Here is a 26,688-nt window from a genome sequence, read left to right as displayed (position 1 = left end):
TTTTAATCCAAATCCACTTTATTCATGACTTTTTCTTGTTTTATATTGATTGCACAGTAAAGCAGTTGGTTTAGTCAAACACAGTGAGCTTTATTTTCTAGACAGGAGAGTACTTTATATTATTTCTTTCTAATCAGTTAAAGTTTCTAGCTTCAGCACATGATTTAACTCAAACTGAAACGCGCCCCAGCTACAATTCATTCATCCTGTCCGCTGAACTGATGCTAGTTTTACTCACATGCCTGGAAGATGTCTAGTGCTACTACCACAGATGATCTCGCTCTCGAAATGGAATTGAACGATTCACATTAGCTAGAATGAATAGAAGGGGTAGAGCGTGGCCGCCTGTGGCCCGGGCTGCCTGACACAACTCCAGTCCGGCGCGCGGATGGCGTCATACACACTCCGTTTTGTTTTTAAAAGATATAAATATAAAAAATATAACCGCAGATGTCTGGGGGACAGTGATTCGCCTACATGTTATGAATGTTGGTGTACCATAAATAATAAATTATGAACGGTTTATTTTGTGCCTTCAACTCGTTGCCCAAAGGAAGATGCTACTTGGATCTAACCTAAGGGAATATCTTCAGAACAGCTCCAAATGACACAAAACTCATATGGGTGAGTAGAACATGATGTAACAACGTAAAATCAAGAGGCCAATGTAAAAAAACCAGTGTTCCCCTTTAAGCCGAGTAACTGATCTCAAGAGCACAGTTGAAAATATAGGTTCATATACCGCATGTCCTATTAACTTTCAAGTCCTGGTTAAGGGAGATGTGTGGTACATCCAAATTTGCAAACATATACTGCCATTGTAGGGCTACCTTCGTCTCCAGGGATCCCAAGAAATCCTCTCTTTCCTTTCTGGCCTGGATCTCCTTGAACTGGAAATATTTGCCCTGGAGAACCCTTTTCTCCTGAAAAACAGAAATCAGTTAAGCCTTTTTTCCCAAACTGTTTCTGAGCTTGAGCACATCATTATAAACTGACCTTGAGGCCCCGGTTCTCCAGGCTTTCCCAGTAACCCGCTATCTCCTTTAGATCCTGGAGGCCCTGGAGCCCCAATACCAGGCTCTCCTGTAGGCCCCATCTGGCCTTGCGGTCCTTGGGGACCAGTGTTGCCAATTGGGCCCCTGTCACCTTTTGGCCCTGGTGGACTCTGAAAAAATAAAGAAAGTAATATAAATTACAGCTGTTACATTGACAGCCAGATGGTGAAACTACAACCTTAAAGATTGTAACCATTTGTGTATTTTTTAGGTTACTTCTTGTACATATACAATGCAGCCACAAAGGTTATACCTACAGGATTCCCCTGCGGTCCTTGAACACCCTTTGGGCCTGGTGCTCCATTAGATCCATCCCTCCCTTGTTGTCCTGGTGGCCCAGGATTCCCCTTGTCCCCATCTTCGCCCTTCTGCCCCAGTCTAGTAATGATACCTAAATCACCTGTTGGTCCAGGGAGCCCTAGACGGCCAGGCAAACCAATGGAACCCTGTTTAGAAATTAACAAACAAATGTTTGCCAGAAATGTTTTGCTAAGAATTGTGAGTTATGTAACATTCCTGGGAATTGGATCAGAATTCAGTTGGTTTCAGAAGTAGAGCAGATCTCACCCGTGGTCCTGGTGGCCCTGGAACACCTTTGAAACCTTTATCACCCGCAGGCCCTCTACAACCTTGTGGACCTGGAAAGAAAAGTAAAAGAAAGGTGAGTTGATTTCTAGTTCCTTTAAGATGTTCTTTGAAATTCTTTGGATTTGGATAATTCTTCTTGGAGCATTTTTGAGGAAACTCTAGGGAGAAAAAAAATCCACAGTCTGTTCTCTGACTATTACCAGGAGAAAACTAGTCAAAACAGATCTCCTTCTTACCTGGTGTCCCACTTTTACCCTCCTGGCCTGGTGGTCCCTGAAGTCCAGGAGGGCAAGACTTGGTCATACAAACTGTACAAATCTCCCCTTTTTGACCTGAAGTAACAAAAAAAATACAAATAACTTAAACTTTAAAAAATGGGTTAGAGTTATGCCACATGTGCAGAAGTCTCTTGGTAAGGCTTATCCATGACTCTCTTTGTTGTTAGACTAAGACTTAGACAGACAGTGGGGAAGAAGCTGTTTCAGAATCGGCTGGGCCTCCATCGGAATGCTTTGAAGCCCTTTCCCAGAGGACAGCAGGGAGAACAGCCTAAATGGGGGGATGTGAGGGGTCATTTATGATGTTACGGGTTCCGGACACGCAGCACTTGGATCAAATGTCTTTAATGTAGAGGTGAGGAGCCCCGATCTTCTTCTCTGCTGTTCTTACCAATTCATCTCATCTTCTTACCGTCTGAGGCGCTGCTGCATCCGCTATCTTTGCACCAGTCCACCAGCTGCTCCACCTCATCTCTGTAGTTGTGGTTGTCCTCTCTAATGAGGCCCACCACCGTGGTGTCGTCTGCAAACTTCACCATGTGATTGGTAGTGAACCTGGGGACGCAGTCATGTGTCATCAGGGTGAACAGCAGGGGGCTCAGGAAGCAGCCCTGAGGGGAGCCTGTGCTTAGGATGATGACATCAGAGGTGAGGTGACCCGAGCTGACTGAGGTCTGTTGATGAGGAAGTCTAGCAGCCAGTTGCAGAGGGATGTATTCAATCCCAGCTGTTCCAGTTTACCCATCAGATGCTGTGGGATGATGGTCTTGAAAGCTGAACTGAAGTCCAGGAACAGCATCGGCATGTGGGTGTTCTTCTCCTCCAGGTGTGCCAGGCTCACGTGTAGAGCAGCAGAGATGGCGTCCTCAGTGGAGCAGTTCCGTTGGTAGGCGAACTGAAACGGGTCGCTTGTTGGCGGCAGACTGGAGACGATGTGTTCTTTAACCAACCTTTTGAAGAACTTCATCATGTTTGAAGTCAGTGCGACAGGCCGGTTGTTGCAGACCTAAGTTCTGTAGTCCTCAGGCTGTCTCCATTTGAGACTTAATTTTCTTTTCTGTGATATCTCTAAGTTACTCAAAGTGTACAGAAGCACCTTTAAACACATGTTCTACTGGGAACTTCTTGTGTTCACACAATTTTTTATTTCTCTTGGTAAGGGGTGGTAAGTCTCGCGCTAGGTTAGTGGTACTATGGCTTCCTTCTCAGTCTCTCCTGATGCTTTGTTGCTTTGGGGATGAGAGTATGAGATCTAGAGTCCTAGTGTCAGGCTGTTGAACATCTAGGAGTTAAACCAGGTGCAGTAGCCAACAGCTCAGAGCCATCAAGACCAGGGACACAGCCACGCAGTGGCTAAACAGCCTTTATGGGATGCTAAACAGCCATGATTCCGAAACTATAGGCAAAAAGAGTAGTTCTAGATCCCCTCCCATTAGTCATTACCAACCTGTCCATATTTCTAACCAATATTCCCCACTTGACAATGCAGCACCTGAGAAGCCAACCCCATAATCATCAGCTCCATAGTCAGAAACATGGCAGACAGGGGCCAGAATGAGTGACATCCAATCCTGCCAACCTAAAACTGTTGGCTAAGCATAAGGTTCAATACAGTATTATTGTTATTCAATTTGACTGTATAATTTGCTGAACTGTAACGTGCCTTAAGATGACATGTGTTGTGAATTAGTGCTATAAAAATAAACTGAATTCCATTAAATTGAAATCATGCCCAGTCATGACACTTGATTGCTCCAATCAGAGGTTATCAAACATTAGTGTTACTTCAGTGAGAAAGTTTGGAATAAACAATATTGGACTGCTTTTCCCTGGTTACCTATCTGATCTGAGCAGTGATGATACCCCTAGTTACAGTATATGTTGTCTTTCAACTTCTGATTTTCTAGGTAGTGTCCAGAAAACAATGTAGGAGACGTTGAGAATTGACAAACTTTTTTGGGAAAACCAGGTCTGATTCAGAGAGATGGCATCATCCCACGTTGGATGGAGCAGCTCTTTGTTTAATGATTGTCTTCTACAACCCTAACTGCCCAGGATGTGGACCAGGAAGCAGTCAGTCACACCTCTCTGTATCATCTGTACTGTTACACACCGAATATGCCATTCAGGCAGAGTCTTGCCCACAGCGCAAATCCAATAAATTCAACAACAAAAAAAACAATCATAAAAGAGTAATTTATGATAAACTAAATAAAACATAACTCCATTTCAGGGCTGTATGGTGGGACAGTGGATACCACTGCTGCCTTGCAGCAAGAAGGTTCTGGGTTGGTTTCCTGGCCCCGGGTATTTCTGCATGGAGTTTGCATGTTCTCCCCGTGCAAGTGTGGGTTCTCTCCGGGTACTCCTGTTTTTTCCCACAGTCCCAAAACATGACTGTTAGCTTGGCTTCTCTAAATTCTCCTTAAGTGCGATTGTGTGTGTGTGCATGGTTGTGGGTCTTTGTGTGTCTCTGTGTTGCCCTGACACAGACTGCCGACCTATCCAGGATGTACCAAGCCTCTCGCCCATAAACTGCTAGAGATAGTTACCAGCCCCAACCCTGAAAAGGACTAAGTGAGGGAAGATAAAGGGAAGACCTACCCGCTCCAGCCGGTGAACAATACCTCCTTAACGACCACCCCTTAACAATCATAGACAGGTTTCAGGTATTACAGGAGACAATCCCCCCCCTTAATGGCAATCCCCCCTTTAACGACCGACCCCTAGAATCATAGACAGGTTCAGATATCACAGGCTAAAGATGGAGCTAAACGACCCATTCATCGGTTTCTATTGCATGTTTCCAAGCAATACAAGGCCTTGTCCATATAAGACTCAAACTCACTGCGGATCAAGACATTTGAATTGAGAAAGCTTCCTGGAGAGGTGGCGAAACGTCTTCAAATCTTGAAAACCTAAGTCCAGTGGATATTTTTTGAATTTTTACGGAAGATAAATGGATAACTCCATTTCAGAAAAAAATAAATAAAACAATTAAAAGCAGTTTATTGAACTTAAGATCTTTCTCTTAAAATAATTTGTTAATTAATGGCTTGATCTGTGATAATGGAATTAATTTATTTATATATAGTTATTTATATCATAATGTGGGCTGTTTTCTAATGTGTTTTATTAAAGTTTAGAACATTGCTGCTATCTTTTTATTTAATTGAAAAGAAAGTAAAGTTTGCTTTATTTTGATTAAATGTATTATTTTGATCGAAACTTTTAACCAGTTTGACTGTATCATCTGATAGGATTGTCTGTAAAGTCCCTTGAGATGAATAACTGAATTGAAGTGCATGTAATTTAATTGTTTATGGTCTAGCTGAAACTCAATTATAATTACCCTTCTCCCCACTCTTTCCTCCCGGTCCAGGAAGTCCTCTTTCCCCTTTTTCTCCTGGAGGACCGGTTCTTCCTGGCTGATAGTCTGAGGGTAAAACGGAACAAAGATAATAAATTAGAAGATCTTCTTATGCTGAGTTATCAATATATAGTTATAACATTAGAAAATTAGATTGAGAACTCAAAGCTAAAAAAAACTCTACTCAATATTCCGGGTTCTCCTTGCTCTCCTTTAGCTCCAGGAGCTCCTGGGATTCCGGTTGGTCCAGGTGGTCCTCTAACCACTGGCCCTGGCACTCCTGGTTCTCCTTTAGGACCAGGTGAGCCAGGTGATCCTCTGAAACCTGGTGGTCCACTGATAGCCATACCTTGAAAGACACAACAGTTGAGGTGGAAAATGTTAGGGAAATTTTCAATTGACAAAAACTGAAAAACCCAAAACTCTGGAATTATAGTTATAATCCAGTAAAAATGTAGTTACAAGTCTTTCACAGAAAGGTTTTGAGTTGATTTCTCAAGTCTTTAGAGTGATCTATACATAATTATCTTCATTAATAAAAGAGAATAAGATTTCTATTCAATACATGTGCCAAACTCACAAGGACCCATAGCTCTGTTGAATCATCCAATCCTCCATTTCTCAGTAGGAATGACTTGAAAGGACACTTTCAATATTGGATTGATTCAATAGCACATGAATTGTGTTTGGACCTACTAAAAAACCTGAGTTGATTTGAACTGAATTGTCATAAAATCAAAAGTCGAATCTAGTCCAAAGACAATTCAGCTCAATTTACAAGATTTGTCTCAGGTTTAAGTTATAAGATGACGTCCATCAAAATCCCTTATAGGATCTACCAAAATACGATCAGAAATGAATAAATAAAATCCATAGTCCATGGTGTTCCAATTTAGTGGATGTTCAATGTTAATTTCAATAATGGGAAGTCTGAGGTAGACTAAAAATCTTTGAGCCCAAGCTCAACTGAAACTAGATCTCTTCTTTCAACCATTAGTATATTTGTATTACAGAAATCATACAACAAAACACTTGTTTCTAAAGAAAGAATGGGTTAAATTCAAATCAATCAATATGTTAGAATACAAAACCGAGTTTACATTGTCATAGATGAATAATGATAGTTCAGTGGGTGAGATGGGCGTACAAAGAAGTTAAAACCCCATTGACACCTCCTTTCTATGCAAATCTCACAATTCTAAACTTCCAACATTTAACGGGCGAATTCAAACGAAGCCCTGAAGCACGGAGCGACTGAACCTGACCTGGTGACAGTATGGTTCCCCTGCCTGCCTTACTGCGGGGGGGAGGAAGCATGGTAAGGGAAGCACACCTGCCTTATGTCAGGCGAGGGGGGGCACCGTGCTTCCCCCTCACCTGCCCGGTAAGGGTTGGAAGCACAGGGCTGCCGTTGTCAAGGGTACCGTCACCGGGTTGAGTTCGGTCGCTCCATCTTCCACTGGATCCCTGTTTCGCCTACGTGCTGCACTGTAGTCGACCAAAATCCCGAACGATTTCGAAATTCCCCCCGGACATTTTTTTAGGTATGAAAAGTAGGACATGTCCGGTTGTTGTCCAATGTTACACATCCTATTCAGAGACCATAAGGACAGCACCAAATACCCTATAGAATCATTCTATGACCCCTTTAAACATTACTCACAGGATAAAGTCAAAAGAGAACTGTGGTTTATGGTTGTATGACAAGCCAGTTTCATTTGTTAAGTTTCAGGTTTTGTGGAATTTGGTTGAGGACCCAAATGCAGAGATAGTTTTGCTGATTTAATGAAAAAGGCAACCGAAACAGAATCCAAGAACAGTATGCAAAAAACCAAGAACCAGGGGACACCAGGGAAAAAGACACATGGGGAGCCAACTAACAACGAGAAAGCAGCCATGAGTAACTGCACAGGGGGTGTATATGTGGGGGACAGAACAAAGAATGGGCAAATCACCTGAAATGGAACAGGTGCGGATAGAAGTAACTAGAAGGAACGTAGGGGAAAGGAGACAGGCCCAAGGGGGCAACAGAGAGTAACTCAAAAAAAACAACAACACAGCTTAAATATAACAAAAATGGAAAAGAAACAGAAGATCAACGAAGCAGAAAAACATAGATAACTGAAAACTCAAAAAGAGATTGAAAAAGCAGGGAACCATAACATTAACTTAATAATGCTGTATAGAGATTATAATTAGAACCAAGCCTGTCTTAAAACATGTCCCAGTAAATCAGGTTGAAAGATCCCATCCCTTCTTTACATGTTAGTTTTAAAGATCTCTTGATTGGGTTTAATCAGCACCAACCATGGTTATGGAGAACAAGAACACTGAATTATTTTATACCTGACTCGCCCATCACTCCAGGAGGACCAGTCGGTCCTGAAACAGATCAGATCAGATTTTTGATGTCACTCATTTTTAAAACATCAACTCTTATCATTAATTAGATAACAAGACAGTAAAACAAGGAGATGCAGACAGAAATGTGTATTATATTCTCCACTCTAAGTTTCATTTGTTATGTTACCTTCATGTTCTCTGTTTTTTCTTTGTTGTTTTTTTTCTCTAATGGTGGTGGCTCCATCTGCTCTGGTTATTGTTGGATATGACAATGTCTTGTAGGGATGGACATAGACTGGGCCATTCATGTTCTTCTTCCATACATGATCTGTTGTTTACTGTGTCTCTCTACTAGATAGCTATCGGCTGAGGTTTTGCCAAAAACTGTGACTTACTTAAGGAGTATTCTCTCAACCTCTAGACTTTAATTCCGGCAAAGAGTTAATCTGTTCAAATGTGCTTCTTGACTTGTTGAAGCCACTATAGGAGCTGCTACTGTAGCTTACCGTTTTCTTTCAAATGGAAAGTACTCCTAAATCAGTGCTCCTTTCTTCCGTTTGTTTCTCTGCTCTGTCTTCTGAAACCTCAAGTTAGGTCAGTTAACACTAACTGCTGTTAAAAGGGAGATTTCTCTCTTTGTTGACTGTCCTCTCTGGCTTTGTTGACTCGATTCTTCTGGGTCTGCCGAAGTAGAACACTTTAAAACCATTGTGAATCATAAACTGCATTTAACTACATTGTTTTATATCTGGAATCTAATTGGAATGAATGTAACTGACCTGGAATCTGTCTGTATGATCGGATTGGATTGATTTATTATTTGCAAGTTCATTGGGACATACTGTGAATTGGAGTTACGCAATTAAACTGAGCTGAATTACATTTAATTGAGGGATTACAAGTAGGACTCTAGTTTTTACTTTTCAGTGTCTTTCTGGAAAAACAAAACAAAAACAAAAGCAAAATACAATTGAAACAAGTGTAAAAATCATATTGATACCTTGAGACCCAGGCAATCCTTTGGGCCCGGGGGGGCCAGGGACACCAGGCTGGCCTTTCAGAAATGAGTGGTTGTGCCTGATCTAATAAAATAAAAATAAAAAACAACAGTAAAAAAGTTTTTGGTCCAACAATAAACTGCATGTCCAACAAAGCTGCAGCATATCAGACAGACTGCAGTCAAAGGCCACCGAACAGCCAGCCCACATCCACAAACTGTTCATGCAGTTTATGCATTTGGGTTCCTTCTGCTCTGCCTGTTTTACTGTTTAAGATGTGTTAAAGCTGCTTAAACTTATAGAGGACACTTGTTTTCTGTAAAGTTAAAGACTCACTTCTCCTGGGGGACCTGGAGGCCCTCGATTGCCCTTTATTCCCTAGAAAATGGGGGGGACACAAACACAATCAATACAGAGAGACTCTTCTATTGCACCCATAGTTCCAGTACCTGTTTTAGAACTCACCAAGGCACCATCAATACCAGGAGGACCGATGAGGCCAGCATCTCCTTTATCTCCCTGTAAGGAAATAAACGTTGCAGAGATTTTAACCAGATTCTCCATTTGTATTAGTTTAAAATGTTTATTATCTTCTGACTGGTTTGTTCTGCATATAACCACCCGATTAGATAAAAGTAGTGTTGCGCCGATGCCATTTTTTGGCCCCGATACCGATACCTGGCTGTGCAGTATCGGCCGATACCGATACCATAATAATGTAAAATAATTGCATTCATTGCTTTGTCAAGCTGCTGCCTACCTTTGTGAAGCAGGAAAAAATGTAATACAAAGTGAATCCAGTAGAACTTTTTATTGCCTACCAGGAGTTGGTGACAATAGTTGAATAATTTTATGGCTCTCAAAATGGTATCGGTGCCCTCTTTGTTGGTACTCGCCGATACCGATACCACCATTTTAGGGTAGTATCGGGGACCCGTCTGATACTAGTATCGGTATCGGTGCAACACTAGATAAAAGTACAAGAACCAAACCGCTGGAAAGTCTCACCCTGCCAGCTGTGGTTACATTCTAGCTTATCACCACCAGGGTTTCAATGTGTGTGTGAATGACTAAATGTAGTGTGATGTGTTTCGGAGTCCACAGGCCATTGCAAACTGTTTTAAGATAATTTCTTTGTTCTGATTTTTACCTTTAGTCCAACTTCTCCTGGTAATCCATTCTTCCCTTTTTTACCCTGCAGCTCCAACAGAAAAGTTCAGATTAACTCCAGATTCTTTAAAGCCAACAGTTTATGAATTATAAAGTATTTTCAGATCTCACAAGAGGTCCAGGTTCTCCCTTATCGCCCTTCTCTCCTTTAATCCCAGGTTTCCCTGGCAGACCCTGCAGGTGGAGATCAATACATGAGTCTAAAAATGTGATGTTGGAGGGTTTTTATAATAAACCGCTTCACTCACAGGAAGTCCAGGAAAACCTTTCGGTCCTATTTCACCTGGTACTCCCTTAAAGACAAAAGCAAACATTTGGGAAAATCCAGAAACCGACACATCAAGATGTCAAACTTAGAGACACATTTACCTTCAGCTCTTTGGGTCCTTCAGCATACAGTTTTATGCCCTGCTTTCCAGGGATCCCTGGAGGTCCAGGATCACCCTGAAAATCAAACACTGCTGAAAATCTTGGTGGAGGAAACAGAGATGATGAATTAACAGCAATGAGACATGTCTTTGTCCACATCAGAAACCATATTATGGTGGGTTTCCAAAGGGACCCTGGAAATTCACCTTTTGTCCTCGTGGGCTCGTCGGACTGGACCCTTGTTGACCCTAAACAAAATGAGGCTGTTTCAGACCATCGTGATCAAGCAGGTAAATAAAGAAGATCCATCTATCAACAACATCAGGGATGGTTAAGAACCAATTTGTATTAAAGAAACAAGAACATCTAGATGTTCAATACAGAGATAATAGTTTTGTTGTTTTTTTCCCCAAGAAAAGTCAGTTCTGAACCAGTAATACATTCTTCTGGCTCCTGAAAACTGCTAGATCTCAATGCTGAAAACTTATCAGGCAAAATTTAGAAATCAAACCATATTCATGATCTGAACTGTCTGCCTGTTCTCACAAACCTTTTCACCTTGAACTCCGGGCAGTCCTGGTTTTCCCTGTAAACAAAAACAACCTACATCAGCCTCTATGATTCCCTATATAGATATCATAGTTGAAAAGGAACAAATAAATTCAAAGCATACAGGACGTCCAATGGGTCCTGGTGGTCCTGATCGGCCTGTTTCTCCTCTTCTTCCATTTTCTCCCTGTAACAGAAATGAATCAGTACCCAACCAGAGAAAAGCTTATACCAAACAATAACTAGTATTAACAGTTCTGGTTGAACTTTAAAGTGCCTTGAGATGACTTGTGTTGTGAATTGGCACTATATAAATAAACTGAATTGAATTTACCGTTTTTCCCTTTTGCCCTTGAGGTCCTGTTGCTCCTTTTATTTGTCGCTGAGTGGGGTATGTAGCTGAGTCTCCCTGAAATCAAATAAAATCGGAAGTGTTAATTATCCAGCAGATCGGGGTGGGTGGAGCTCAATATCTTCAGGCTTTAAGTGAGAGTCACCTTCATCCCTCTTGGTCCCTGGGGTCCCTGAAACACATGCATACTGTTAGCTATGATATTTTTTGTTTATTTGACCCTTAGTGGAATCAACAGAAAAGGCTTACTCTTGGTCCGCGTGGTCCCGCATTTCCTGGATAACCTGGGTAACCCTCCTCCCCCTGGTGAAAATTAGCAGGTGTGTTTGATGGTATTACAGAACAGATGCAGATACAGATTGGAAAAGATTATATTAATAACTCAGTTTTTTGATATTATTCTGAATCTTCAATCAAGAGTCTAAAATATTTGTTTGTCACTAAAAACCCTGGTTCATTTTACCAGTTTGTTCTAAAAACAATAAATGTGACAATAAAATAGAACTGGGATTTATTCCCCCCCCTTGGCGACTGCCACCCATCACACAATGCACCCAACCCTCCTTTGGCCCTCCTACAGGCCCATTTGAAGTGGGACCCATGTTTCCTCCTCGGACTGTGCGCGGCTGGGCTCCTAGGGTAAAGTGTAGCCACCAGGCGGTGTCCCACCCTCAGGCCTGGCTGCAGAGTGCGGCCCTGGTGACCCATGTCCAGGCCAGGGAACACTATGTCCATTTGTTTTGCCCATCATGGCAATGGTCTTTGGGCTGCTCTTTTTCTGGCCCTTCACTTAGGACCAGTCTACCTTGGGTGACCCTCATGGGCGTAGGTTTGCATAGGGACCATAGGAACATGTCCCTACCAAAATTTTGGACCAAGCTATTTGTCCCTACCAATAATACACTATATTGCCAAAAGTATTTGCTCACCCATCCAAATTATTGGAATCAGGTGTTCCAATCACTTCCATGGCCACAGGTGTATAAATTCAAGCACCTAGGCATGCAGACTGTTTTTACAAACATTTGTGAAAGAATGGGTCGCTCTCAGGAGCTCAGTGAATTCCAGCGTGGAACTGTGATAGGATGCCACCTGTGCAACAAATCCAGTCGTGAAATTTCCTCGCTCCTAAATATTCCACAGTCAACTGTCAGCTGTATTATAAGAAAATGGAAGTGTTTGGGAACGACAGCAACTCAGCCACGAAGTGGTAGGCCACGTAAACTGACGGAGCGGGGTCAGCGGATGCTGACGCGCATAGTGCGAAGAGGTCGCCAACTTTCTGCAGAGTCAATCACTACAGACCTCCAAACTTCATGTGGCCTTCAGATTAGCTCAAGAACAGTGCGCAGAGAGCTTCATGGAATGGGTTTCCATGGTCGAGCAGCTGCATCCAAGCCATACATCACCAAGTGCAATGCAAAGCGTCGGATGCGGTGGTGTAAAGCACGCCGCCACTGGACTCTAGAGCAGTGGAGACGCGTTCTCTGGAGTGACAAATCGCGCTTCTCCATCTGGCAATCTGATGGACGGGTCTGGGTTTGGCGGTTGCCAGGAGAACGGTACTTGTCTGACTGCATTGTGCCAAGTGTAAAGTTTGGTGGAGGGGGGATTATGGTGTGGGGTTGTTTTTCAGGAGCTGGGCTTGGCCCCTTAGTTCCAGTGAAAGGAACTCTGAATGCTTCAGCATACCAAGACATTTTGGACAATTCCATGCTCCCAACTTTGTGGGAACAGTTTGGAGCTGGCCCCTTCCTCTTCCAACATGACTGTGCACCAGTGCACAAAGCAAGGTCCATAAAGACATGGATGACAGAGTCTGGTGTGGATGAACTTGACTGGCCTGCACAGAGTCCTGACCTCAACCCGATAGAACACCTTTGGGATGAATTAGAGCGGAGACTGAGAGCCAGGCCTTCTCGTCCAACATCAGTGTGCAACCTCACAAATGCGCTTCTGGAAGAATGGTCAAAAATTCCCATAAACACACTCCTAAACCTTGTGGACAGCCTTCCCAGAAGAGTTGAAGCTGTTCTAGCTGCAAAGGGTGGACCGACGTCATATTGAACCCTATGGATTAGGAACGGGATGTCACTTAAGCTCATATGTGAGTCAAGGCAGGTGAGCAAATACTTTTGGCAATATAGTGTATGATCTGAATAACGTGTATAATTTACAATAAAGCGTTGGTGCAGCAGCACTTCTTTTCCGCTTGCAGCATCACTGCCTGGTAGCTGCTGCTGTCGTTCCCTCTGAGTTCTTGACCAGTCTCGCCTGTCCCTTTAACTTAGCAGTGCACGTAGCTGTGCATGTCATTTTTCTGCCTCAAGTTCCACCTTCACTCTTTCTGATTTACTACAATCAATATTAGACAACAAAACTAGTCCCAATTAGAAAACTAAATATAATCTATGCTACAACAGGCAGAATCTGCTGATTGCAGTTCAGTAAAAAATCAAGAGAGTGTTTTGATTTGTGGACCATCTGTGGATTTGTGTAGCATCTCAAAATAATATTTAATTCTGAAGTATAATAAATTTTTTCATTTTTTTCTCTCTTATAAAGCTAAATATTCTTAGTCAGACAGCAGTTCTAAAGACTGCTGGAAAAATGGACAAGCAAAGACTGTAAGCTTTCAAAAATTCTGATTCTTAGCCCCAGTCGACTGAAAAAGCAAATGTGAGGGTTTCCCTTTTATAGATATGTTGTTGCTATTACTTTTTTCATGTGGGTTGCTTTGTTGGCGAAAAGCACCTTTTACATTTATATTATGTTTTAGAGTCTCTATACTCCAGTTAATGATGAACCACTTACTAAATTAGTTGACAAATATTTAAATAATCAATTAATACAATTACTTTTTTCAGCCCCAGATAAAATACATGAAATGGGCTACATAGAGTAACTGCAGCCCAGATGTTTAACTTGTAAAGTGAAGTTAATATTTTAATGAATGTATTATTTTGCTTGATACAGAGAGAGCATAGTAGATAAAAGAATAAGAGTAAGGGTTACCTCTGCACAAGTCTATATCTCAAAAAGAAAATACAGTATTTCTGTCTGTCTTGGTCATTCAAATGAAACCATTTTCAAAGTGGAAAATAGTCCAAATTCCACATTCATCAGAGCCGGTAAATCTTCAAACATTGATAAAACAGCCTCTAGTGTGTTTAGTGCTTTTCAAATTTTGCATTAATGTAGCAAGAATGCTGCTTTTCTCTTTAAATGATGAATTATCATCAGTACTGATGCTCACGTCAAGCATAAAAAAGGGCAGGCATATTGCATAGGACCAATGACATCTGACCAATAGTGTCCCTACCAAAGTAGAAATCAAACCTACGCCCTTGCTATGAGGTCAAATGTTGGCAGGACTCTCTGCAATCTTACTGTTTTAAGATATTTAAAAACTTTAGTAAGCAATCTTTTTTATTCACATTTGGTAGTTATTGTATGCTTTTTTCCTACATCAATAGGACTCATCTGAGCTGGCTAAAATAATGTTTCTGGAGGCCTCCTTTGGAGGGGTGTTCTAGGCATGAACCACAGGAGGAGGTCCAGGAGATGCCCCATGACACATTGGAGAAACCATATCTCTTGGCTGGCCTGAGGTTCCCCCAGCTGAGTTAGAGGAGATGTCAGGGGAAAGGGAAGTCTAAGACTCTCTGTTGAGATGTTTTCCCCTGTGACCCGACCCAGTCCCTGTTAAGAAGATGATGACTAGTATAAGAACCTGGTGCTGTTTAACATTTTATGGTTTTCCATCAGGAATATCTCAAATATATTTTGTTGCTTTTTTAACAGTTTGGAAACTGAAACACAATCAAGTCTAAAAGGAAATTCCTTTTCTTCTCAGTTTGGAGGTATGAGGTAAATGAAACAGAGCATTCAAGTTGATGAAATCCGGGTATACTCCAAATACCAGTTTCAGCGCAAACTAAAGCTCCTTTTTCACTGAAATTAGCAGGTTAACCTGGGTTTTTCAAAAAGGGGTCGACCTGTTAACAATCAGCATTTGGCTCCGTTTCCACTGGCAAAGGCATGGTCAAACCCCTCACTGACAAGCTGCATCGCTTCTGTCCCACCGCTGCTGCATTTCTGGTGACACCATCACACTTTGTTAGCATTGATGTTACCAGTGAGACAGAAATCAGGAAGGTAAACAACAGAGAGCAACATGTAAGAAAGTCAGGGTGTAGTAAGTGTACTTTATGGTTTCGCTCTTTGCCAATCTGAATTCCTCTTGTCAGTGCTGCTCCATGTTTATCAAATGTAAACATTGTTGTGTCGGCCTGTTGAAACAGACTCGACTGTCCTGGTTTGTTGCCGTCTGTATTTTGCTCTCAATTGTATCACGTAAGTTTTTGGGTCAACCCGGGTCTGGTGTTCCCACAGCAGAACCAAGGTGTTTTTAACATGCATCACTTGCCAAGTCTTTTGACCCGGGTAGACACGGGTCAGTGAGCCGCTCCCACTGCCAATGAAAGCTGATTTTTCCCGGGGTTTACAGGTTTCTTGGCCAGTGGAAAAGTGGTATGAGACAAAGTTGGGAGCAATTTCTGCGGAATCTACCATCTATTCACACCCTCATGTTGAAGATAGGGTTTCTGAAAGGCAGAGGATCCACTGGGCAGCTGTAATCCAGCAGATCAGTTCAGGCTGGTACTGAGGTAGTTTTGCTGCTGACAACTACCTGAAAAGATAAACACTATTTAAGGATCTGTTTTCTGTGTTTAGTGCCCAACGTTAAGAAATTTCTTTGGTTAATTTTTTCTTTGTTGTTACAACACTTCTTCCAGTAACAATGAAAAGCCTCTTCATTTCCCATTTAAACAGAGCAACAGTGGAAAATGTTCAGTTTATCTGCTGATGACAAGCAGATTTTATTGGATGCAGAAAAATCCTTTAGGGCAGCAATTCTCACTGGAATTACAAGGTTGGCCACCCTTAATGGCGATCCCATTATGAGAGACATGGGGATGAGGTTCAGCAGTCAGTGGTAATCCTGTATCTCTACAGTCGGGGTGAGAATGCTGTACTTGCAGAGACAGCTTTGTTTAATCCATTAGGTCTGAAGAGGACGGACCATCTGCAGACCTACCAAGACATGGATCAAATTTTGATTTCAGGAGTGGGGGGGGGCATTTTTTAATAGAACAACCTTCAGCGTGTTTGACCATCCAATCACAGACTCGATTCAGTGGCGCTTCAGAGGTTTGTAAAGTGAGCTTCCAGGCGGGACAGCCAATCGCACAAAAAAAGACATGGGGCCAATCAGGAGCTTGTTGGCTTTCTAAACTCAGGGAAGGGGGCTTCAGCTTGAGCTGCGTTTTTTTACGCTTGGTCCTAGTGCTCGAAGAATGTCTGTGTACTGTAGCGTAACGTTGTTTTTGGACACTAAAACATGCATGGACGAAAAACGGATGTTTGAAAAAGTACAGGGGACATTTCCCCCAAAAAAAAATTATGTCCATGGATCTTCACCTAGAGTGACAGTCTTGGCAAAAAAAATGTTAATCAGAGAAATGGCCAAGAGGACAATGGTGACTCTGGAGGAGCTACAAAGATCTACAGCTCAGGTAGGGGGTACCAACAGTTACTCTATGTGCTTCATAAAACTGACCTTTACATATATAAATAAGTCTGATAAATCATTAAATAAAACCATAACTTCTGTTTGCAGTTGTTGCGCCATATGCCATGATCATACTTTTTGGACATTGGGAACCAGTGTCCATATTTCATTTTGACATGATGATGTGGAATCAGCTGTGGAATCTGTGCAACAACCCCCGATTCAGCCAAGGCCTCAAAAGGCAAGTCACAGAGGTGTGACCGACCACCCATACAACTGCCACCCCACCCCACCACCGCCACCCCCCACCCCCCTGTGAGGACAGACAAAACCACAGAGCACACAGAATTCTCCCTCTTTTCCTGTTTTGCCTCCTCACTCTTTGGCTCCTGCTCTCCTTTCCTCCCCTTTCATTGCCCAAGAAGCTGGGCAATGAAGGGGATCGGCTGGATCTCCGCAGTGGAGATGCGGGCCCCAGGGGAACCAGATCTCCGGAACTATCAAGGATAGGTAAAAACCTTTCAGAACCAAACTGCTGCAAACAGATCTTTTGCAACATAATTATCTTGAGTTTCAGAACTTATAGAGCCAAACTGGATGAGAACCATGCACTGGGTGTGAGCCTTAGGGGACCCCTGCTGTGAGAGAAGGTTTGCCTTGACAAAGAACCCCTGCTGTGCTCTGACTGTGTATCTTATTAAATAAGATATTTTACCCCCCCTACCGGGGAGGGCAATAAACATCTTAAAGTATCAGAAATTCCTTTATAGGGAGGGAGAAAAAAGCAAAACGACACATCAAGGTGAATTTTGTCTTTTGAGTATAAGATATAAAGGTGAGATAAGGCCACATAACAATGATTTGGTCATAAGAACTGAATATTTTAATGTTTATGTGACAAACAGGCAATACATTGTTAAAAGAAAGGAAACATATTTCTTTACTGAATATACAAAAACACATAACAAAAATTATCTATGTTATGCTGAATATACAAATATTTAGTGTCCTAATATTTTTGGCCTGGCTGAACAGGCAAGAGCCAAGGCAACAATTCCCCCTAACAACCCCCTTTCAGAGGAAGAGACCAGTGTTGGGTATTTATGGCTAACAAAAAACTCAAACAACTCCCCATTCGTAAGGAGCAGGCCCGTTCCTCTGGTTCAATTTGCATGTTTTCTAAGCCAAAACAAGGCTTTGTTTTAGTCCACTCTATAAAGCCTCGAACTTAACGCTATTTCTGACATTTTTTATTCAAAAAGATTCCTGGATGGGAAGCGAAACGTCTTCAAACTTGGAAAACAAAGTGGTTTGTTTCTTAACTAGTTTCTTAAATTGAATGACTATGACCTGGATGACAGAGAATCTTCAGCAGCATGTTGCATGAACATGTCTTTTGAATAATCTATAAATTATTTTAGATCTTATTTATACACTAGTGTAAAAGTATCACCTCAAGCCTTTGATGTTCATTTGATAAGATCATTGATGTTCAAAACATGAAAGGAAGGGGCAAATGACCCAGACTTTTACTAAGACAATTTGGTGATGACTTTTTCATCAGCAGCTATAGTCCAAAGAAAAATTATAACAAACTTTGAGAGAGCTTGAAGAAAAGTCTGGAGCAAAGGTGGAAAAATCGGACTTGATTAGATTAACCTTCTGTCCTTCTGACTTTTTACAAGGATTTTAAGTTGATTTTTTAACCATCATTTTTTCATTAAACCTAAGTCATCATAACTTAGTTCTCAGAGGTAATCAGCTGTAACAAACTTGGTCAAACTCGGAATCTTAACAGGCATATTCACAGAACAAAACAACACATCTACACTATGACCTATAGGCTATTTCTCTCAATCACGAATTTCATTAATTAACTACCTGACGTCACCATGTTATTACTTTACTATGCAGAGAAAAATACACTCAGGAGGTGTTTTTTTTTCCTGCAGAGACGAGTTGCCCTCAATCTACTGCTTTACTCTTGCTTCATTCCACGGACAGAGAAAAGGGAACATTTTCAAATATTATACCTAAAGGTTTCACAATAAAAAAAGCCGGAGTTAAAATAAAATAAAATCTTTCCTCTCATGGTTTTAATGAACCTTATTTGATTTAAGGTTACATCATGCTTCATGCACGGACATTCAGAGCAGGAAATGAACAGCATGTCACAACGTCACCTGCCTGTCGGGTAGGAGTTGGCTACCTTCAGAAGTGCTGCTGGAATTTCATTTTTCCAATAAACACAATCCCGACCCCCACCCAGATAATAGAGAAAGAACTGACTATAGCGGAGTTCTGCTCCTTTGTGACAGCCAGGGTGTATTCTCCAGGAGTTCTGAGGTGGAGGATCACCTCCATGCTGCTCCCGTTATTCTTCTCGCTTTTGCCCATGGAACACGACAAAATGGTGAGTGGATAAGAAATTTGGTATTATTTAACCTTTATGCTGTGAACCATTTCAGGCTCTCAGAGCAGGTCGGAAAGATTACTGATTCGTGATGGTTTCATAGTGAAGATTTGTAATCACTGTCAGAGTCAGTAGACTATGTGAATTATTTAGAACCGTTTTTACTTTATTAAAGTAATAATGCATCCATCAGCGTGAGAAAGTTCAGTTAATCAGATTTCCACTAAACATTCAGATTTATTTTGCTGAATATTTACACGTGTTCACTTCACTAAAAGATATTTGACATAATTTGCTAGAATAAATGGTTATGAATCTACCTTTTTTTTTTAGAAAGTATAATTAGGGTTCCACATTATAATAGTACTTTATAATTTACTATTTCTACTTCTAGAAATGAGATAAAGGCAATAAATATTTTACTATTTTACATAGATTTCCACACAGTGCATAGGTAGGGTGACCAGATTTGGGGCAGGGAGCCAGCAGGCGGGGGGGAAGCACGGGGCCGCCGGTGTCCAGGCAAGATCCTCTATTTAAAACCTCTTGCTTCTCTTATTATTGAAGACTAACAATTAAAAACATTTGTTTTTTACTCACATCCCTCACTTCCCAAGAAACAAATTTCTTCAGCCCCTGGATGGCTTCTTGGAATCTTCTTTTCTATCCATCTCAGGTCGTCCTCTTGCGTCTTCACAACCATTGCCCAAGTTTAACACGGATTAAACACAGTTTAAAGAACAATGCTATCTTGATGCATCAGATGTTTTAGACTAAATTGTAACAAGACCTCACTCTTGAGGAAGCGCTCTGTGATAATTATCCTACGCCTCAACCAGCTGCTTCTCTCTCTTTTTCTTTAACCAGTCCAGCACTGAGAAGCTTTATCAGGATGCAACAACTTTACTTCAGTCAAAAAGAACCGCTAGCTTTTTGTCATGCTTTAACATACTTGTGTGTACTGCTTCAGAATCCGTGTGATCCCTCATTGACATTATGCAATGCTACAATGGAGGCAACCCCCCCTTCAGATTGTGATTTATTGCCTTCTCCTATTGTCTTAAACTCTACCTTTGTTTGTTTGTCACCCAGTGCCGTAGCCATAGTAACTGCACCACCTCTTTTTCTTTTATCAGGAAACACCTTTTCCAACTCAACAATCAATCTAAGTCACCCCCTCTTTCTCTGAGCAGAGCACCTCTTAGTTCCTCACTTTACTTAACTGAAAAAAATGACTTTATTTTACATCATAACAGCTAATTATAAAAAATACTTTTTACATTTTATATCAAAAACCCTTTGATATGCTTATAAAATGTGAAAACCGGCCATTTTTATTCCAGGCTTCCTAAAACAGAAAACAAGTTATTATGATGCAGGATTGATCTCATTTTATCTGTAATTAGTTTGACGCTATAATAACAGTTTCAGAGAAAGGACAAATTATTCTTCACTGAATAAACAACAAACACATAACTAAAATTTTGAGTGTTATGCTGAACAGTGTTTCCCATTAATGAACGAGACGGCCCGCACAATCATATAAACAGAGAGAAAGAGATGGTCAGTGGCAATTCTACTCGCTGGGTGAGACCCACTCCAATATGGAAGCAAATCGTTACCATATTTCTAATGAAAAGGCATTTTCAGATATGCTTTTTCATTTTAAGGATGTGGCTGCAGTCGAGTAATGCAGCCACATTCTTGTAGCCACATTCTCCACTAGAAGCAGGCACTTTTCTCTAAAGCAGTAGCAGCCTCCCTCAGTAGCTCTGCCACTATGGAAAAGCGGCTGCTGACGTCACTCTGCTGCCCCCACCGCTCAGAATGCTTTTTCCGAGTTATGGACAGCACTTTGCTGGCAGGCCACGAAAACAAAAAAGCAATGTCTGCTGTGCTTTCTCTTTGATTATGGCATAAAATGTGCAGGCTTAAAGAAGAAAATGCAAATACAAATAGGATGAGTGATTACTAATTTCATTTATGAGTCAAATAATGCTAGCCTCGTGAGACCATCCTGATCTCGCGAGCTTTCAAGATTTCACTCGCTAATCAGTCTGGAGACTCTCTGCTGAAGAAGATTTGGAGTAGTTCACCAAACGAACGTCCAATCAGCGTTGGCTTTGAGGCGGGTTGAGGTGTGACGCAACGAGAAGCGCGACAGTTCAGTCTAAAGAACATGGCGGCTTCAGCCGTTAGCGTGGCTATCGAGCAAGTTTTATCTGAATTACAGAGTATTTCTTCACTGAAAGAAGAGAAAAACACTGCTCTGGAGGCTTTTCTTAGAGGAAAAGATGTTTTTGCTCTTCTCCCGACTGGTTTCAGCAAGAGTTTTATCTATCAATTGGCTCCTCTTCGTCGTCGCTCTGTTACGTCATATGCTTCGTTGATCTGATTGGTTTATTTGGCCCGTCTATCACCAACATAGGCCAATCAGCTAACCAGTATTTTCGCCCCTTCCCAAAATTACTTCAACGGAAGGTTTCCAGATGAATATGCGGAGCAAATCCATCTGGCGGAGTCAGGTTAAAATAATGCAGCCAAAAAATGCTTTTTCATTTTCAAATTTTATATTTCAAATTTAATTTTGGTATGTATTTGCTGGGGTTGAAAAATAAATCTCACATGTCTTTTTCTTTTACATTTTAATTAAGTAAAAGGATGAGCAGTCTTATATTTTTTATATTTATATATTTTTTTAAACAAAGCAGAGTGTGTATGACGTCATCCGAGCGCCGGACTGGAGTTGTGACAGGCAGCCCAGCTAGCTAATCTGAATCGTTCAATTCCATTTCGAGAGCGAGATCATGTGTGGTAGTAGCACTAGACATCTTCCAGGCATCTGAGTAAAACTAGCACCAGCTCAGCTGACAGGATGAATTAATGGTAGCCAGCGCGCGCCAGTGATGTCATACACACTCCGCTTTGTTTAAAAAAAATATAAAGATAAAGATATACCGTGGATGTCTGGGGGACAGTGATTCGCCTACATGTTATGAATGCTTAGTTTGTGCCTTCAAGTTGTTGCCCATAGGAAGACGTTACTTGGCTACAGAGATGGGAAGTAACGAAGTACAAATACTTTATTACTGTACTCAAGTAGATTTTTCTGATATTTTTACTTTACTTTACTACTTATTTTTATGGCGACTTTTTACTTCTACTCCTTACATTTTTACACAAATATCTGTACTTTCTACTCCTTACATTTTAAAAATTGGCTCTTTACTTTAGTTTTGAATCATTTCAATGGAGTTACCGTTATTATTTTTCACGTCATCAATACCAAATTCAATCTAATTGGATGGGAATCTACGTTGCATTTGACGCACCACTACAAGATGAATCGACAGATTCGGCGGTTTTCATTCGCTGCAAATCATTGCAGCTTGGTGGCGGTGGCGTTAGCATAGTAGTATGGACGACGAGATGATTGAAAATGAACACAACGGAGATCTAGTCCTATTGGCAGACATCCATTTAAAATGTAGGCAACGGCATGAAAAAAGTGGTTTCTACTTTTACTTTTATACTTTAAGTAAATTTAAAAGCCTGTACTTTGTTACTTTTACTTGAGTAAAGAAGTTTAATCAGTACTTCCACTTTTACCAGAGTATTTTTTAACACAAGTATCTGTACTTTTACTCAAGTACGGAAAGTGAGTACTTTTGCCATCTCTGCTTGGCTATAACCTAACCGAATATCTTCAGAAAGTAGACCATGTTGTAAGAATGTAAAATCAAGGGGCCAATGTAAAAAACCAGCGTTCCCCTTCAAGTGGGATACACTACGCTTAAAAATGTGCACACATGAAAACCCCCGAGGTCAGAGACTCACTGCAGAAACACCGCAGTCTCCTAAAATCCTGTAGGAAACACTGCTGAATGTAAAAATATTTACCGTCGTAATATTGTTGGCCTGGCTGAAGGCCAGCTTCCTTGCTTCCTTTTGAGGTTTATTATCTTTATCTTCAGAAGTGTCAGACTGCGCCCAGAAGTGTTGAGTATGATTTAAGGGCTCATCATGCTTGACACACGGACATTCAGTGCAGCAAATGAACCGCCTGTCACAACGTCACCTGCCTGACTGATAGGAGTGGGCTACCTTCAGAAGTGCTGGTGGAGCTTCAGTTTCCCAAAACGCACAATACCATGTCCCATCCCGATCATTTAGACTAAGAACCGACCATAGCGGAGCTCTGAGGATCACCATCATACAATTAATTGCCCCAGAATACACAATAAAAAGAAATGTAGGTAGAAATTAAATTGTACAGTGAGACATAAACGTATATATCTCTTTTAATCAGCTTCTTTATTTATTTGCCTTTGTAATAATTACCTTATTCATTTAATGTCCGTTATAATCTTCAACAATTTATTAATTACTTATTTTTTAAAGTATTTATGAAGTATTTCTTTTTGTGCATGTTATAATATCTTTGTTTGTTTTATTCTTTCTTTGTATTTTTTTATTTTTTATTATTTGTATTGGAGCCAAAAGAGGAAATAACAAAACAAAGATATTTATACATATATACATACAAGCATGCATATAAAAATATATATTCACATATATGGACCATGCAAGTCCACCAATGAGTTAACATCTTTGCAATAATGTTTTACGAACTCAAGGGGGTTTCCTCTTCCAAATAAAGTCACTAATCAATCTATTCAAGGAATCAAAAAAAGATTTTTGGCATAAAAAAGGAGTATATTGAAAAAGAAAAAGATATTTTGGTAAGACATTCATCTTGATTATATTAATCTTGTGCAAAAACAAAAGAGGTTGATCAGGCCAACTCTGAAAATCAGATGCAGTTTTTGTAGTAAGTATGCTGATTAAGATTCTCAGTCATCCAGTTCATAGTCATTCCGTAAAAGTTCAAAAATATCCGTCAGCAATCGGTTACCATTTGCATGTTTCCAAGCGATACAAGGCTTTGTCTATATAAGACTCAAACTCACTGCGGATCCAGACATTTGAATTGAGAAAGCTTCCTGGAGAGGTGGCGAAACGTCTTCAAATCCTGGAAACCAAGTCCAGTAGATATTTTTGAATTTTTACGGAATTTTTGTAGTAAGAGGCAAAAAGTTAGCAGGAGCAAGGCCAGATTAAGAATGTGTTACATTTAAACCAAGATATTTGAATCCTGTGAGACTGAATTTGAAGGTGAAATTGGACTGCTGAAGACCACAAGCAGTAGTGTTTATGGGAAAGCATTCACTCTTATCCAAATTCAATTTGTAGCCTGAAAAGGAACTGAAATTATTTAGTATATGCAAGACAGCACGACAGAGATAGCAGGGTTGGATAAATATATCAGCAGATCGTCTGCATATACACTCACCGGCCACTTTATTAGGTACCCCATGCTAGTAACGGGTTGGACCCCCTTTTGCCTTCAGAACTGCCTCAATTCTTGGTGGCATAGATTCAACAAGGTGCTGGAAGCATTCCTCAGGGAGTTTGGTCCATATTGACATGATGGCATCACACACTATTGGATTGAGATCTGGTGACTGTGGAGGCCATTTGAGTACAGTGAACTCATTGTCATGTTCAAGAAACCAGCCTGAGATGATTCCAGCTTTATGACATGGCACATTATCCTGCTGAAAGTAGCCATCAGAAGTTGGGTACATTGTGGTCATAAAGGGATGGACATGGTCAGCAACAATACTCAGGTAGGCTGTGGCGTTGCAACGATGCTCAATTGGTACCAAGGGGCCCAAAGAGTGCCAAGAAAATATTCCCCACACCATGACACCACCACCACCAGCCTGAACCGTTGATACAAGGCAGGATGGATCCATGCTTTCATGTTGTAGACGCCAAATTCTGACCCTACCATCCGAATGTCGCAGCAGAAATCGAGACTCATCAGACCAGGCAACGTTTTTCCAATCTTCTATTGTCCAATTTCGATGAGCTTGTGCAAATTGTAGCCTCAGTTTCCTGTTCTTAGCTGAAAGGAGTGGCACCCGGTGTGGTCTTCTGCTGCTGTAGCCCATCTGCCTCAAAGTTCGACGTACTGTGCGTTCAGAGATGCTCTTCTGCCCACCTTGGTATTAATGGGTGGTTATTTGAGTCACTGTTGCCCTTCTATCAGCTCGAACCAGTCTGGCCATTCTCCTCTGACCTCTGGCATCAACAAGGCATTTCCGCCCACAGAACTGCCGCTCACTGGATGTTTTTTCTTTTTCGGAACATTCTCTGTAAACCCTAGAGATGGTTGTGCGTGAAAATCCCAGTAGATCAGCAGTTTCTGAAATACTCAGACCAGCTCTTCTGGCACCAACAATCATGCCACGTTCAAAGTCACTCAAATCACCTTTCTTCCCCATACTGATGCTCGGTTTGAACTGCAGGAGATTGTCTTGACCATGTCTACATTCCTAAATGCACTGAGTTGCCGCCATGTGATTGGCTGCTTAGAAATTAAGTGTTAACGAGCAGTTGGACAGGTGTACCTAATAAAGTGGCCGGTGAGTGTAAGTACAATTCATATTCTGTCCCATTACCAAAGATCTCACTAAATGAGGGGGATTCACGCAATGCGATAGACAGAGGCTCAATTTCAATAATGAAGAGCGATGGCGACAACAGACAGCCTTGACGTGTTCCCCGCTCGAGAGAGAAATAATCTGAAAATATATAATTGGTTTGGACACTGGCCTTGTGAGATGCATAAAGAAGACAAATCCACGGATCCGAACCTCTTCAAAACAACAAACAAGTATTCCCACTCAACCCTGTCAAAGACTTTTCCAGCATCGAGGGAAATTACCATTTCAGGCGTATCTGAAGACTGGTTTGAATGAATTCGATTGGAAACCCATCCTGGCAAGGGTTCTTTTTTTGACTGCAATGCTTTTATTGAATCTTTTACATCTACAAGGCTGAGTAAGGAGTCCATGCTCCCAGCAGTGTCCACATCAATGATAGGAATGGGAATGCTTTGAAGAAATTATTCCATTTTATTATTATCCATAGGGAATTCTGATTAATATAAAGATGAATAAAATAATTTAAAAGTGTCATTAATTTCGGTGAGGTCGGTTGCAATTAACTGTTGGGTATTTTGAATACAAGTTGAACTGACACTGTAACGGATGAGCCAATTAACGGCCAGCCATGTCACCATATTCATAGTATGAACCTTTACTGTGTAGCAGTAAGTGTTCAGCCTGTTTAGTGGAAATTAGATCAATCTCTGATTGAACACCCATACGCTCATTAAATAGTTCTGGCGAGGGATTTATGGCATATTTTTGTTCAATCTCAGCGATAGCTGTCACCAATTCAGTAAGCCTTGAGTTATGTCTTTTGTTAGAGAGAGATATATAGTAAATTATTTGTCCTCTGAGTAGGACTTCAGTGTTTCCCATAACAATGAATGAGAAGTGGAGTCATTCTTATTAAACACCAGAAACTCATCAATTGCATTAGAAATAAAGTCACAAAATACTTCATCTGCAAGCAAAAGAGAGATAAACCGCCGCAAAAGGTCAGCTGTATTTGTGGGAAGTTAACTGAATATCTAATAACGGAGCATGGTCTGGTATAATTATACTTAAATAATCAGAAAAAAGCTACGCACAAATTGAGAGCCTGGTCAACAA

General features: G+C 41.1%; 1 protein-coding gene across 1 annotated transcript in view; it reads right to left on the bottom strand.

The window, feature by feature from the left end:
• The window catches only part of LOC119798498 (collagen alpha-1(I) chain-like), a 71,686-nt gene that overhangs the window by 29,514 nt on the left and 15,484 nt on the right, over window positions 1-26,688 (bottom strand). Inside the window, exons 6-26 of the mRNA XM_038307999.1 lie at window positions 11,322-11,375; window positions 11,218-11,244; window positions 11,055-11,129; window positions 10,845-10,907; window positions 10,722-10,757; window positions 10,378-10,419; window positions 10,172-10,246; window positions 10,051-10,095; window positions 9,914-9,976; window positions 9,783-9,827; window positions 9,098-9,151; window positions 8,969-9,010; window positions 8,635-8,716; window positions 7,638-7,673; window positions 5,476-5,640; window positions 5,274-5,357; window positions 1,880-1,975; window positions 1,623-1,693; window positions 1,313-1,501; window positions 997-1,165; window positions 831-923 (exon numbers count right to left, since the gene is read on the bottom strand). Coding sequence (XP_038163927.1) covers window positions 831-923; window positions 997-1,165; window positions 1,313-1,501; window positions 1,623-1,693; window positions 1,880-1,975; window positions 5,274-5,357; window positions 5,476-5,640; window positions 7,638-7,673; window positions 8,635-8,716; window positions 8,969-9,010; window positions 9,098-9,151; window positions 9,783-9,827; window positions 9,914-9,976; window positions 10,051-10,095; window positions 10,172-10,246; window positions 10,378-10,419; window positions 10,722-10,757; window positions 10,845-10,907; window positions 11,055-11,129; window positions 11,218-11,223 — 1,531 coding nt within the window. The 5' untranslated portion in view covers window positions 11,224-11,244; window positions 11,322-11,375. The remainder of the gene's footprint in view (window positions 1-830; window positions 924-996; window positions 1,166-1,312; window positions 1,502-1,622; window positions 1,694-1,879; window positions 1,976-5,273; window positions 5,358-5,475; window positions 5,641-7,637; window positions 7,674-8,634; window positions 8,717-8,968; window positions 9,011-9,097; window positions 9,152-9,782; window positions 9,828-9,913; window positions 9,977-10,050; window positions 10,096-10,171; window positions 10,247-10,377; window positions 10,420-10,721; window positions 10,758-10,844; window positions 10,908-11,054; window positions 11,130-11,217; window positions 11,245-11,321; window positions 11,376-26,688) is intronic.

Source organism: Cyprinodon tularosa, unplaced genomic scaffold, assembly GCF_016077235.1.
Source record: "Cyprinodon tularosa strain WSP-4 unplaced genomic scaffold, ASM1607723v1 ctg627, whole genome shotgun sequence".
Taxonomy (NCBI): domain Eukaryota; kingdom Metazoa; phylum Chordata; class Actinopteri; order Cyprinodontiformes; family Cyprinodontidae; genus Cyprinodon; species Cyprinodon tularosa.
Note: the sequence above shows the minus strand (reverse complement) of the source record. Positions and strands in the feature narration are given on the sequence as shown.